This window comes from Scyliorhinus torazame, chromosome 11 (genome assembly GCF_047496885.1).
Source record: "Scyliorhinus torazame isolate Kashiwa2021f chromosome 11, sScyTor2.1, whole genome shotgun sequence".
Classification (NCBI taxonomy): domain Eukaryota; kingdom Metazoa; phylum Chordata; class Chondrichthyes; order Carcharhiniformes; family Scyliorhinidae; genus Scyliorhinus; species Scyliorhinus torazame.
The window spans coordinates 228581384-228597261 of record NC_092717.1 but is presented as its reverse complement, the minus strand read 5'-3'; the positions used below and the strand labels follow the sequence as shown (position 1 = coordinate 228597261).

Here is a 15878-nt window from a genome sequence, read left to right as displayed (position 1 = left end):
TACCCCAGGCACAAAACAATGGTTTCCACAGACTGGGGCCAACATCGACATAGCACCCAGTTTGAAGTGCCGTTTAAATTGTCCCATATTTTCAAGATGGCAGCCATTTCATCGGGTAAAACGGAAAGGAAGCTATAACCAATGGCCTGAAGCTGGTACCTTTACAGTCATTACTCTCATCCGCCCCCACATCGACTCCGTACCTCTATACCACCCCGCACTCAATATTCGCCGCCCAATAATAATATAACAGGTTGATAACGCAAGGCCCCCAGATTGTCTATTCCTTAGTAAAAAAAAACCTATGGATCCGCAGGGTCCTACCCACCCAAATAAATGATGAAATCATCTTATTGACCTCTGTAAAAACAGACTGAAAAAAACTGGAAGGCACTGAAACAAAAACAAAAATCTTGAGACGATATTCATTTTAGTTGATTGGATCCTTCCAGCCAAAGTCTCTTCCATTTCTTCAGATCCTCCCTCACCACTCAACCAGGCCCCAAAATTTAGCTTCTGCAACAAAGCCCAGTCATGGGCCACACGGACTCCCCGATAACTAAAGTTGAACCTGACCAGGCGAAAAGGCAACTTCCTCAGGTCGGCTCCCCTTCCTGGGAGATTCACCGGAAAACATTTGCTTTTACCCAGGTTCAATCTGTATCCTGAGAAGGAGCCAAACCTCTCAAACAGTTTTATTATCTCCTCTGCACTGGAGAGAGGGTCCGTCACATACAGTAACAGGTCATCCGCATATAAGGATACCCTGTGTTCCCTACCCCCTCTATTTATTCCACACCACTTTGTGGATGACCTCAGTGTGATAGCCAGAGGTTCAATATCCAGGGCAGACAGTAGAGGAGACAATGGACATCCCTGTCTTGTGCCTCTTCCCAGTCGGAAGTATTTCCAGATTAATTAATTTGTCGGGACTCTTGCAGTGGGGGCTCTGTCCAAAAGCTATATCCTGTCTATGAACCAAAGTCCAAAGCCGAACCTGCCCAAGACCTCAAATAAATAGCTCCCTTCCACCCTACCGAATGCTTTCTCTGCATCCAGAGAAATGATCATCTCTGCTTCAGTAGATGGAGAAGGGGACAGAACCACATTGGGCAGTCGCCGGAAATTAGCCAACAGTTGTCTCCGCTTGATAAATTCTGTCTGCTCCTCCAAAATGATCCCTGGGCGGCGGGTCACCAATATCTTTGCTAGCAACTTTGCACCTGTCTGCAACAAAGACATGGGGCGGTATGACCCACACTCCACCGGGTCTTTATCCTTTTTCAATATCAAGGGGATTGCCACCTGCACCGTCGAGGCTGGCAAGGTCTCTCGAATCAGAGAGTCCTCAACCATCTCGAGCAGCATTGGGGTCAGCAATCCGCCAATCGTTTTGTCAAGTTAACTTGGGAACCCAGCCGGTCCTGGTGCCTTCCCCGACTGCATCAAACCCATACCCTCCTTAATCTCCTCCAGAGTCAGAGGAACTTCCAATTCCTCCCTCTCCTCTTGCTCCACTACCAGGAGGACCAAACCGTCTAAAAACTCTGACATTGAGGACTCATCCTCTGGGGGTTCCGACTCATACAGTTCTGATTGAACGCTTTGAATGCCCCATTAACCATGGTAGGGGTGGGGAGACCAGTCTACCTAACCTCCCCCCGCCCCGCCCCCGTAAACACCCCCCAGATATGCACTATTTCCCGAGAGGCCATCTGCTGCCTGCCCCAGCTGATGTTCCAGCTAGCAATTAGCCTTTTCTCAGTGTTCATAAAGAGTCCCCCATGAACATTGCAGCAAGCACACCGCTCTGTCCACGGATAGAAGCCCAAACTCCAACTGCAGCTTCTTCCTACTCGCCAGCGGTTCTGGTGTCTGATTGATCGAGTATTGACGGTCCACCTCTAAGACGGCATCCGCCAACCTTTGTCTCTCTGCCCTTTCGCTCTTTTCCTTATGCACCTTAAAGGAGATAATCTCCCCTCTAACGACCACCTTCAGCCCCTCCCATTGCGTAGGGGGAGAAATCTCCTCACTCCTTTTAAAGTCTTGATGACAGAGGAGATCCTGTCGCAAAAGCTTTAATCCGGCAACAGCGAAATGTCAAACCCCTCCCCGGCAGCAAGGACCTACCGACCACAAAAAAAGTCACTCTTAGAACAGACCTGGTGGACCAGAGAGAAGACCAAGAAATCCCTCTCCCCCGGGTGTAAAAATCTCCAAGGGTCAGACCCCCATGTGATCCATGAAGGTCAACAGGGCCCTCGCCATCCCAGGTCATAACACCTTAGGTCTCAAGTTATCCAGATTTCCCAGCACAAATCAACAAAGAAAATCCCCAGTCACCAGAGAACTTACCCCCCCCCCCTCCCTGCCACCCACCAACACCACATCCATACAACCAAATAAACTATAGACAAAACCCCAAATACCCACCCCTCTCCCTTACCGCACTTCATTAATAAACCCTTAAATTTAAACTAAATGAACCCCTCTGCTATGAGCCACAGATAGCCCAACTCCTCATTTCCTTTAACTAACTAATTAATCTCACTTGCAGAGTAGACCCCGCACAGAGAAACTTCAATAACCATAACATTTCAAAAAGCCCTTTTGCCCAAGGGGTAAATTCCAAGTAAGAAAAGCAAAAACAGTAAACTTCTTCATATAAAGCAACAAACATCACCCCAAATCTCTTCAACCATGAACAAGAATGTACAGACAAATAGAAAAAAACCTCCCAAACGACCCTTCCCCCTTTTCCCAAAAAGTTTCCTTCAATTCCGATACAATTATTGCAACAATTATTGCAATTCTGACAACCTCATCTTTTCTGGCATCTCAAAATAATGATGTTCATTCTCATACGTCACCCAAAGACAGGGGGTAAGTCATTCCAAACCGAACTTTCTTGTGATACAGTGCCACCTTAGCCTCATTGAGAGCTGCGCGCCTCCTGGCAAGCTTCGATATATTTGCAACCCGTTGCCTTCCCATCTTAAAATTATTATTTTTCCTGATAATTGTGGAACCGGACCACGAAGACTCGAGGCGGCTCCCCAGCCCGAGCCGGCTCCCCGGCACGAGGCGGCTCCCCGGCACGAGGCGGCTCCCCGGCACGAGGCGGCTCCCCGGCACGAGGCGGCTCCCCGGCACGAGGCGGCTCCCCGGCACGAGGCGGCTCCCCGGCACGAGGCGGCTCCCCGGCACGAGGCGGCTCCCCGGCACGAGGCGGCTCCCCGGCACGAGGCCGCTCCCCGGCACGAGGCCGCTCCCCGGCACGAGGCCGCTCCCCGGCACGAGGCCGCTCCCCAGCACGAGGCGGCTCCCCAGCACGAGGCGGCTCCCCAGCACGAGGCGGCTCCCCAGCACGAGGCGGCTCCCCAGCACGAGGCGGCTCCCCAGCACGAGGCGGCTCCCCAGCACGAGGCGGCTCCCCAGCACGAGGCGGCTCCCCAGCACGAGGCGGCTCCCCAGCACGAGGCGGCTCCCCAGCACGAGGCGGCTCCCCAGCACGAGGCGGCTCCCCAGCACGAGGCGGCTCCCCAGCACGAGGCGGCTCCCCAGCACGAGGCGGCTCCCCAGCACGAGGCGGCTCCCCAGCACGAGGCGGCTCCCCAGCACGAGGCGGCTCCCCAGCACGAGGCGGCTCCCCAGCACGAGGCGGCTCCCCAGCACGAGGCGGCTCCCCAGCACGAGGCGGCTCCCCAGCACGAGGCGGCTCCCCAGCACGAGGCGGCTCCCCAGCACGAGGCGGCTCCCCAGCACGAGGCGGCTCCCCAGCACGAGGCGGCTCCCCAGCACGAGGCGGCTCCCCAGCACGAGGCGGCTCCCCAGCACGAGGCCGCTCCCCAGCACGAGGCGGCTCCCCAGCACGAGGCCGCTCCCCAGCACGAGGCGGCTCCCCAGCACGAGGCGGCTCCCCAGCACGAGGCGGCTCCCCAGCACGAGGCGGCTCCCCAATTCAAGGCCGATGTCTCAGAGACCTAAGGGCACGATCCAGCTCTGGATGAGCCGCCATTACCTCCTCACCCACCATCCTCCAGAGACCTGCGCTATGAATTTCACCGGGTTTGGGCCCTCTAACCCCCTCCGGCAATCCAGCCCCCTCATATCCGGTCTTCCTGGCCGATTTTCCAGGCCATCCATCCTAGCCCGCACACCCCTATTATCGGTCGCCACCTTCGCCATTTCTTCCAAGCAAACGATCTGGTCGCTCTGCCTCGGCAGAGCAGCGCCTACCTCCTGCAGCCTCACACTCTGCTGCTGCACCACCTCGTCTACTTTGGCCTGGGCCCCTTGGATCGAGGAAATCGCTGCCTCCATCGCTTTCTCGTGACCCCAGAAACCTCTAGCGCAGCTTTTGTAACTCAGCCACCAAAATCTCTATGGTTAGGGGGGTGCCCCCGGCACTGCGGTCGCCTCCGCCGCCATTTTGCATTCCTTTGATGCACCTGAGGTCTCCAATTTGAAGTTATTTATTTCTTCTTTTGGCGTCTGGTTTGACACCTGTTCCGCATCCCCTTGGCGTGGGGGGGCTTGAACAAACAAATTGTAAAAGTTTGGGTGCAAGTTCCCAGCTAAAAACGGGAAAAGATGCGATCCCCGGGGGGAGCTCCTCCACGTGCACCCGCTTCGCTACATACGCACCGAAAGTACTAACTAAATCATTCCACACCAATTTGGGATTGGTCATTTCAATTGTCATTTGTTAAATCCAGCATCAAGCAGCAACAAGCAGACAATAAAGTACTGAAAGCTTACTGTATTGGCTTTGAAAATATTATGCAATACAGTAGAGTATTGCATCCCTCTGCCATTCTATCTCCGTTTAGGTTCATTTCTGACATGAGAGGGTTGTCCTGTGGGGTTATTGCCATCCAGTATGGGATAGAAGCATGAAATGGGGCACAGCATTTAGGTATTGGCAACTATCTCAGCCATTTTCAAATTTACCAGCCACTTATTTCCATGGGTAAAGGCAGGAGATCAGATAATCCATGCTTAATCGCCATTGGTCAGAATGATCTGTATCGAAGTGGGGAAGATTATCATAGAATCATAGAATTTACAGTGCAGAAGGAGGCCATTCGGCCCATAAGGTCTGCACCGGCCCTTGGAAAGAGCATCCTACCCAAGCCCACATCTCCACCCTGTCCCCGTAACCCAGTCCACCTAACCTTTTTGGATACTAAGGGCAATCCACATCTTTGGACTGTGGGAGGAAACCGGAGCACCCGGAGGAAACCCACGCAGACACGGGGAGAACGTGCAGACTCCGCACAGACAGTGACCCAAGCCGGGAATCGAACCTGGGACCCTGGAGCTGTGCTACCGTGCCACCCAAATTATAATGTCTATGGGGTACGTGGCGGCCATTCAGAAACACCTACCTGTGTGAAGGAAATTTCTCGCTTAGAGTCGAGATAATTAGATTTTCAACAAGTCGATCTGTTTCAGTTACGAGGTCTGCTGCTGAGGATTTTGTCTGCACTCGTTTTTCAATCCTTAATGCTTCCCTGATTATCTGTGGATAAAAATAATGCATGAACATTGTTGCAGACACTTTCTGTACTGTTACATTAAGTTATATTTGCTACTTTCCTCCTATTCCACTCCTCCCCCACCCCTGAAGATTCTCGTTGGAGTGTATTTTCTTGATGGGCACCAGGCACTCAACGTTCCGTTGCCAGCCGCGACAGGTCTTTTCTCGAAGTAAAGTAGTTCTTGACTGACCCCAGGGCTCGTTTGAAATGAACCTACTGATGCTGGATAGCATGTATGTCGAACCCTCCATGTCAAAAACCCATGGAACATTCAAAAGAGGAAATAAGGTTTATCAGTATGAATGGGTCATATTTTGTTGAAAAAGAACAATGAGGCTAATGGCATTTGCTGTTATTTCTGCACAATTGTTACAGTGGCTCGCAGGCAAGGGCAGATGCAAGGTTAAACATGGAAATCCAAAGGTTCCTGTCGGAGATGCACTCCTCAACCATTAGCTTCACAGAGAAAAGGATCTCACTGTCAGATTCAGCACTGAACAGTGTGAAGTTGCTGCATTTACATGGTAGATATAAACTAATCTCATCATATAAGTCTTGTACCTTTTTAAATATATGATACATTTAATTACCATTACTCAACCTCTCTGGTATGGAAAGCTATCACAAATGTGGACTTTCATTCTGTCAGATTTTAATTGCTGATGGAGATTGTTAAAGTTAAAATGGTAATGAAAAAATACCTTTCCTTTCTGTCTTTCCTGCCTCTACCTCAACATAATCTTCCTGTCCCTCTATTTCTCTTCTGTACCTGATTTGACATTGAATTCACGTCGAATTTATATTTCCTTCTCGTGCTGGTAATGTTAATTTCACAATCAATCCTCACTGTGTCATTATTAGATTTGCACTTTCATCAACCTCCTTGTAAAAAGTTGTAATCATGGAAGGGAAACTCGATCTAACGGGAGATGCTGTTAGATGTCACGCGGTAGCAAAATCTGGGCCATTGAAGTTGCTTGCTATCTGTCAGAAAATATTAGGCCATGATTTGCTGGGGGAGTGACTCTGATGGTGTGTCTCATTCGTTTTGGATAGAAGGGGGGTGGTGGTGGGATGACCTTTCCCTCACCTCTCAGTTGTTCGCAATAAGATGCATATTTGGAGGAAGCGTTTTAAAACCTTTTTGAGTGTTGTGACTTTTAGTAATAGGAGTGAAACACATTTCCTGATAAGTTTAACTCAGAAGTACAGAGAAACGTTTATTCACCCTGAAATGTAAACACTCACTCCCTGAAGCATGCACACACGCACACACACGAAAGGATGAATTTTAGAAATGAAGCATGCATTTAGAAAATTTAACAAATTGTGTGTTTAAAGACCTGGATAGAGTCTTTCTCATGATTATTTGAAGCTAAAAATGAAAGTTGAAGGTTTCTGGATACCACATGGAGTTGTGACCAAATTTGTGTAGAGCCAAATCTTTGCCGCTAAAGACAAATTAGCACGTCTCTCAATGCCTTAGTTGATTTGTTATCTGAAGTCAGTTTCGAACAACGACGAGTCAGAATACAGGAGGGAGATCGAGAAACTAGTGGAGTGGTGCAGCGACAACAATCTCTCCCTCAATGCCAGCAATTCTAAGGAGCTGGTCATTGACTTCAGGAAGCAAATGACTGTAGACACCCCTGTCAACATCAACAGGGCTGAGGTGGAGATGGTTAACAGTTTCAAATTCCTAGGTGTGTATATCACCAACATTCTGTCCTGATCCGCCCATGTCGACGCTACGACCAAGAAAGCACAACAGCGCCTATACTTCCTCAGGAAACTAAGGAAATTTAGCATGTCCACACTGAGTCTTACCAACTTTTACAGATGCACCATAGAAAGCATCCTATCTGGCTGCATCACAGCCTGGTATGGCAACTGCTCGTCCCAAGGCCACAAGAAACTTCAGAAAGTCGTGAACACTACCCAGTCCATCACACGAACCTGCCTCCCATCCATTGACTTTATCTACACCTCCCGCTGCCTTGGGAAAGACCCCTCGCACCCGGCTTACTCACTCTTCCAACTTCTTCCATCGGGCAGGAGATACAAAAGTCTGAGAACATGCACAAACAGATTCAAAAACAGCTTCTTCTCCGCTGTTACCAGACTCCTAAACGACCCTCTTTATGAACTGCCCTGATTAATACGACACTCCTGTATGCTTCACCCGATGCCGAGGTATTTACATTGTGGTCCTTGTGTTGCCCTATTATGTATTTTCTTTTCATGTACTAAATGACCTGTTTGAGCTGCACGCAGAAAAATATTTTCCACTGTACCTTGGTACATGTGACAATAAACAAATCCAATCCAATCCAATAATGCAGTCACATAAACAATACTTCTGCTGTCCACACAAATTATTTAAAGTTAGAAGTCGCTGCTTTGCTACACAATAGGAGACCAATGGTGGCTGCTCACATCTGCTTGTGATAAACAGGTTTCTCCACACTGAGTCGTGGGTGGGGTGGGGGTCGGGAACAGCAGAACCATTGAAATTCAGTTCCTGTACATACTTAGACAGGTGTAAGTTCACAAGTGGTTTCATATTCAGCATGCTGTTATAATCCCAGCTGGTGTTACTACTAGACAGTCAGCCCCCAGAATGGAACCCCAGTTCAATAGACCGTAACTTCTATATTTTGTTTCAAGATGTGAATGAACAGAATCGCAGGGCTCCCAATTAACGTTTAGCATAATAATAAAACATTAGACATTAAATGTTGACAATAATATAATACTCCCTCACCCCACCTATCATTTTCACAGATGTACACAGATTTTTAAGGATAATACAAGTTACAAAATATATCTCTGTAAGCCAACAGGCCAACTGTGGTCCGACACACCACACTCTGAAACCAAACAATTGGTCTCACTGGAACTCAGGCTTCCACATGAGTGTTTCCAAACTCCACTCTCCAAAAAGCAGCCTTAGAATATTCTCCAAAACATCGCTTTCTCTCAGACACCTTCACCAAGGATCCACTTCCAGAATTTCAATCTCTCCTTTCAGTATTCCTCTGTCTTGAATTGCCACCTTCAAGCTTCCACACCACCGATCAGATGCCCAGCCATGCCAACAGACCACTACTGCTTTACAGGTGCATTAAGCCATCACCAGCCTTAGGATTACTTCAGATATCTCGCTTCTTGCTAGCCAACTTCACCAGGTCTGCACATTTCATCTCGGATTTTAACTGGGTGCCTCTCCCTTCCTCTTTGTTTAACTTCAGTGAACAGTGCATTGTTCAGATTTCAGTTCTTTGTCCCTTTGACTTCAGTCTTCCAGCAACTGGGGCAGCATGGTAGCACAAGTGGCTAGCACTGTGGCTTCACAGCGCCAGGGTCCCAGGTTCGATTCCCTGCTGGGTTACTGCCTGTGCGGAGTCTGCAAGTTTTCCCAGTGTCTGTGTGGGTTTCCTCCGGGTGCTCCGGTTTCCTCCCACCAGTCCAAAGACGTGCAGGTTAGGTGGATTGGCCATGATAAATTGCCCTTAGTGACCAAAAAGGTTAGGAGGGATTATTGGGTTACGGGAATAGGGTGGAAGTGAGGGCTTAAGTGGGTCAGTGCAGACTCGATGGACCGAATGGCCTCCTTCTGCACTGTATGTTCTATGTTCTCTTTCATTTCAGTTTCTATTCTTCTTTTGAAAATGTATTTTATTCCAAACAATACCAAAACTTCTCCACAATCGTTTTAAAGACACACAACCATATTACAGACAATGTCATTTTCATATCTCTTAAACAAATTAATTTTACCCCCAAAACAAACTCTCCCCTCTCCCCAACCTCTCTCCCCCCACCCCCCTTTAACTGCTGGTGACAAACAGATCTTTGAAAACAGAGATGAGCGGCCTCTACCTCGAATGGAACCCGTCCTCTGACTCACTAAGGGAAAACTATTTTTTTTCCATTTGCAGGAACTCTGCCACATCCCCCGACCACGGCGAAGCCCGTGGTGCCATCACCAGACTATCAAAGTAGGATTCGTTCCTGGGCAATCAGAGAGATGAAGGCCAAAGACATCGGCCCCCTTCCCCTCCAGCAGCTCTGGCAAATCCTGATACACCGAAAATTGCCACCAAAGGCATCGGCTCCAATCTCCCCCCACCCCCACATTTGTCGACAAAGTCTCAAACACTGATGCCCAGAACTTGCCCAGTTTCAGACAGGACCAAAACATATGCACGTGATTTGCCGCCCACTTAGGCACCTCTCAACCTGTTCTCCACATCAGGAAAGAACCCATGCATATGCGCCCTAGTTATATGAGGCCTGTGAACCACTTGAAATTGATTCAGGCTCACCCTGGCACAAGAGGAGGTCGAGTTCACCCGAAAACTCCAGACACCTCCCCCCAGTGCCACTCCCAGCTCCACCTACCACTTCCCCTTTATCTCTTTTAACAGAGCCTTCCCCGTCTCCAGCAATCACTCATATACATCTGAGATTGTCACTTCCCCAAGTTAATCGCATGATAACAATCTATACATCAATGTATGCCCCGGCAGCTGAAGGAATGAAGGAAACTCTTTGCGAACAAAGTCCCACACCTGCATATATCTAAATTCGCTCCCCCTTGGGAGCTGGTATTTCTCCTTTAACTCCTCCAGCCCCACGAACCTACCCTCCAAAAACAGATCCCTGATCCTCTCAAACACCTCCCTCCTCCAGCTCCTATAAGTTGCGTCTATCCCCAACAGTGCAAATCTATGGTTTCCATACATCGGCGACAATACCGTCATGCCCCCCCAATCCAAAGTGCCACTTCAGCTGATTCCAAATTTTAAGGCTTGCCACCATCATCGGGCTCGCTGTATACCTGGCCTGGGAAAATGGGAGATGGGCAAGGACCAGCGCCCCAACGCAAGAAGCCTCCTCTTCCATTTCAGAACGATCTGTTCTTTAGCTTTAGGAATTTGCTTTCTGCCCCTCACTCCATTGTGCTGCCTGTGCTGGCAGTTTCTGAGAACTGCTTTCTTCTCACATACCTGGTTCCAACTGAATCACAAGTCCTTACGCTTTTCAGTGTGGGCGCCTGGTTCCTAAGCAACACCCTTTCTTTAAACGTATCTAAAGATACTGCGAGACTTGGATAGAGTAGACGTGGAGAGGATGTTTCCATTTGTAGGAAAAACTAGAAGCAGAGGACAGCATCTCAGACTAAAGGGTCGATCCTTTAGAACAGCGATGAGGAGGAATTTCCTCAGCCAGAGGGTGGTGAATCTGTGGAACTCTTTGCCGCAGAAGGCTGTGGAGGCCAAATCACTGAGTGTCTTTAAGACAGAGATAGATAGGTTCTTCATTAATAAGGGGATCAGGAGTTATGAGGAGAAGGCAGGAGAATGGGGATGAGAAAAATATCAGCCATGATTGAATGGCGGAGCAGACTCAATGGGCCGAGTGGCCTAATTCTGCTCCTCTGTCTTATGGTCTAAACCTTGTTTATTTTTAATTACAATGTAGGCACAGTTTAAAATGAAACCAAAACCCATGAAGCTAACTAGCTTTACCCCTTTCTTACACAGAAAGCCAACATTCAATTATTCTAAGGTGCACAAATACGAATCTAGATTATTTTAAACTGTTTCCTGAGAATGCCTATTCAAGGGAGGGCACTCCATCCATGTTTACTTCTATTTTAACAACTTTCCAGAAACCTGAGTGAATTATTTGGTAATCACTGCAGCACACTGACGTTTCCTTATTAAAAGGGGACACTTTCAAAGAGTCCACATTGACTAAAGTTTGTATCGTGAAAGTTAGGGATATCTTTATTGTGACAAGAGTTTTAAAATGACAAGATGCTGGTAAAAGCACAGTAAAAGAGCCAGGGAGGACAGGGCCACGTAACTACGTGTCTCCTTAAGCAATCAGATTAAAGAATGAATGAATAAACAGCACAAGGGACAGAGGAGGAAGTGTAAATTAGAGTGGGTGAGTTCAATGTCAAACCACCTCCAGAAAGAGAAATAAAAGTTTATGCTCCAGGGTAGCTTCATTCCACCCCCTACATCAGCACTGTCAGCATAACCTTCCTCCCTAACATCCACTCAAATATGTTATCCACTTCAGCTGCTCCTTGAGGTCCTAAATTCCACAATCTAACCATGTCTCCTGAATTCTATACTGGATTAAGCGGTGACCATTTTATATTTGTAGCACTTTGAGGATTCTCCCTGTCGACTTTATCAAAGCCTTGCATAATCTTGCAGGCCTGGGTCAGGTTGTACCTCCTCCTTCCCTGGGCCTGTCCGTCTTCCCTGAAGCTTTAGCCTCTCAGTTCTGATGTTATCTTTGCAAATGTTTGTTTTTGCACTTTCACCCACAACCTTGATCTCTTTATAATGCGGAGACCTGGCTCTCCGCACTCACACTCCAATTACCAATATTTAATGCAGCCTTTTCCAAACGTCACTGCTGTCCGGCGGCACATCAATGAAACCCACACTATCTGAGGCTGCAGTTTCATCTCAAGGTCTCGCTGACATTCACCAAGCCCTCAGTGAGCCCACCGGGCTCTCAACCTCAGGCTGTGGCGCCCAGGATGTTTTCTCTCTCTCAAACCTGCTCATTCCATTTCCTTCCTGTTGAAATGACAATCTGCAATTACATTTACGGGAAACACAGACACTGGGGGTCAGCTGCAGATGTGACAAAGCTGCATTTGAAGGTGATTCACAGGAGCATTGTGAAAAACCAAGTACTGATTTCCAAATCTTTACAAATCCGATTTCCTTTAACAAACTCCCCCCTCCCTTTTCTTGGCCTAACAGTTGGTTACACATCCCATACTTTTGCGATACAATCCAGTTCTCGTTTACATTAAGCAATCGATCGACTGGGTAATTGGCCAGACGCCCAACATTATTTAATTTATCAACGTGGTAGACCTTTTAACATTTCAGTGTTTAAAAAAAGAGACAGGAACAACCCGCCTGATGCAGGAAGAGTGGTTTTGGACCTGCCCCCAGAGCAGCAGGACCTCAAAAGTGCCACTAAAATAAAAACAGATTAAACAACCAAGGCGTCTTGTCCTGCCTGCCCTGCTGATCGGCCTGGTGCTGTGTGTGTGTGTGTCTGTGTGTGCGGGGAGTCAGCTCTGACTGTCCTTCACCCCCTTCTCTCACACTGAATAAGTATCACCTCGGGAATCTGCTCATTCACCTTGCCGGCTTCCAGCGCCACCTTCACTGCCGCGTCCAGACATTCTCCCAGCGGCTGCTGGCTGCTCCTCTCCTCCGACCCAGCCATCGCCCCTTTCCTCCGCTCACACTTTGGTTAGAGTGGATAATATCTGGACGTCTGACCCAGCTCTCTCTCACTCTCACGCACTCTCTCTCTGCTGCTCTCTAGTGTGCATCCCAATAACAGCCTGTGTTCTCAGTCAGAACAATTAACAGCTTCCTCTCCTGCAGCACTCTGCTGTTTGCCCTCTTTCCAAACACACACACAGAGCTCTTTGCATTTTACCGCCACTAAAATCTGCGGGAATCGCTGAGTAATCTGTCCGGCAGAGCCACTTCGAACAGAAAGTGCAAAGGCCGCTGTATTCCTGCACTACTGCAGGCTCAATTCAGCTCACTGCTGAGTCAATCCATGCCAGACAATCCTTCAGTAAGGACACTCTTGAGTTCCCTGGTCCCTCGTCAAAAGGATTGTCTGGTGGCATTCAACATAATCCTGCCTGGTGTCAAAAACTGAACCTAAAATAAAACGCATGGACATGGAGCGACAGTGGTGGTGATATTTTGCTTGCGTCTAGGGGCGCTGCAGTGCATGAAAGGGCAAAATCTGTCAATTTACGCTTCATTTGATGCAATTATCATATGAACAAAACAAAGCTTGTGTGCAGATCAAGTGGATTAAGTGAATAAAGGCTCTGAAAAAGTCACACAAACTCCAAGCATGAACTCTTTTTCTCTCTCCACAGATGCTGCCAGATCTTCTGAGTAGGTGTGAAAACTGTACAAGAGGCGAGTTCAAAGTGTGAGATAAGAATATAATTCATATCTAAATACTGAATATGATTCATACCTAAATACTGAAAGCCTGGTCCAAGGTGTTATTAAGATAGAGTGGCATAGAATTATAGAATTTACAGTGCATCCCATGGTGACTGTACCTGGATTTAGCTGATAGAATTATATAATATTGAATGTTGTTTGGGCAAGGGGCAATTCTCAGAATTGAGGAATGTGGATAGCTGGGAACAGGGGTTAACATTTTCTTTATATATTTAGAATACTCAATTCATTTTTTTCCAATTAAGGGGCAATTTAGCGTGGCCAATCCACCTAGCCTGCACATCATTTGGGTTGTGGGGGCGAAACCCACGCAAACACGGGGAGAATGTGCAAACTCCACACGGACAGTGACCCAGAGCCGGGATCGTACCTGGGATCCTCAGCGCCGTGAGGCCGCAGTGCTAACCACTGTGCACCGTGCTGCCATAACAGGGGTTAACTTCATGAGATATAATGTATGTACAGCCATTAATGTACTTAAGACATTTTGCTTGCGTCTAGGGGCGCTGCAGTGCATGAAACTGTTATGTGTTCTTTTAAGTTAATAAATACTTTTTTATCTATTAATTACAACATTTTTCCTCACTGGTTTGCATATCTTTCCTCACATTATACTATATCGAAATTACACACCACTAAGAACCGGTGTTCCACGTTACCCTTCTGAGTTTTGGGGTACCCTCGCCTTTTACATCAGCGGAGTTCTTAAAAACTGTGATGAATGGAAGAAATTGACATATTTTATATTTATTTTCAATAACGTCATTAAAATGTGGGCTAAGCTGCATACAGACAGTATGACTGCTAGAATGATGATCAAGGTGTTGTAAAAGTGAGATAATCATTGATTTTCAGATGAAATATTCTGCAAATAGACCTTGAGAAGCATTTACTTCTTTACAGATAGCTAGCTAATAGAATACTGTTTAGGTTTAAAAACCCATGGAGTGTAGATAATCTATGTGGAATATTGTGTTTGGTCCTGGCTAAAAAAAAATCAAAGGACATCTCGTAAGAAGAGACAAAATAATGCCTTATGCTTTGGGTACAGACGATGTAGTTAATGGGAGGAGTCAGGTCTATCTGAAGAGTTAGTAGGTCCTAGAACTTTAATCTGAACACAGGTGTTTCAGTTTAGTCTTCCCACCAAAGATTCAGCACAGAGTAAAGTAAGTAAAACACTGGCTGTTAACTTTATTCATGAATGGTATTTAAAAACATTGCTTTGCTTAATTGGAGTATAGTGGCAGATTTAGGAAATAAGTTAAGGTTTCTCCTTTCACTTAAGAACTGTTGTAACTATTAACTGTAAAGCTATTTTCTTGTTACTAATGTGATTAATCAAAGTTTGTTTTAACATAAATGATACCTATTGGTCAGTGTTATCACTCCTGTAGTACAGTACCATTTCCTCACAGTTTTATAAATTGAAAGTAGTTGGATTCTCATTTAGAAACCTAACAACATTTAAAAAGTGTAATCCTTGTTTTTCTTGGGATTATTGAATTTAAAGACTGGGGCGGGATTCTCCACTCCCACTCGAAGTGGCCGCGCCGCCGTGAACGCCGTCGAGGTTCACGACGGCGCGGAACGACCCCGGTCACGACCGATTCAGGCCCTGACAATGGGCCAGGATCAGGGCCGCGTCATCTACATGCGCCAGGTCTTGTCACCCACGTAAAAGCAGCGCCGCATAGATGACGCAGCCGGCGCCGCATAACGGGCGTCATCCACGAGGCCAACCCGCGCATGCGTGGTTGCCGTCCTCTCTAAATCCGCCCCGCAAGAAGATGGGGGACGGATCTTGCGGGGCCGCGGAAGGAAGGGGGTCCTCCTTCAGAGAGGACGGCCCGACGATCGGTGGGCACCGATCGCGGGCCACCCCACATTCCAGGTGAAGCCCGGTGCAGGATCCCCCCTCACCCCCCCCACAGGCCGCCCCCCCCCCCCCAGCGTTCACGCACCGCCCACGACTGCAGCGACCAGGTGTGGATGGCGCCGGGGGGAACCCGCCGATTTGGCCTGGCCGCTCGGCCCATCCGGGCCTCAGAATAGCGGGGGTGCTGGAGAATCGCCATTTTGGGTGTCTCCAGCGATTCTCCGGCCTGTGGCCCGCGAAATTCGACCGTGCCGTTCCCGCCGCTTGGGAGAATCGCGGGAGTGCGTCGGACCGGCGTCCCCGGAAATTTTGGCGGCCCAGGCGATTCTCCCAACCGGCATGGGAGTGGAGAATGGCGCCCAGTGAATGTAAGGGATGCTGGTTTCAGGTGTTGATACTCCATCA

The 15878-nt window shown here is 48.1% G+C and overlaps 1 protein-coding gene across 2 annotated transcripts in view; it reads right to left on the bottom strand.

Moving 5' to 3' along the window:
• Positions 1-12911, bottom strand: part of LOC140385828 (inositol monophosphatase 2-like) — a 58693-nt gene extending 45782 nt beyond the window's left edge. For both annotated transcript variants that reach the window (XM_072468392.1, XM_072468394.1), the window contains exons 1-2: positions 12735-12911; positions 5394-5527 (exon numbers count right to left, since the gene is read on the bottom strand). In XM_072468392.1, the coding sequence (XP_072324493.1) occupies positions 5394-5527; positions 12735-12821 (221 nt within the window). In that variant the 5' untranslated portion in view covers positions 12822-12911. The remainder of the gene's footprint in view (positions 1-5393; positions 5528-12734) is intronic.
• Between the last annotated feature and the right edge of the window lie 2967 nt (positions 12912-15878).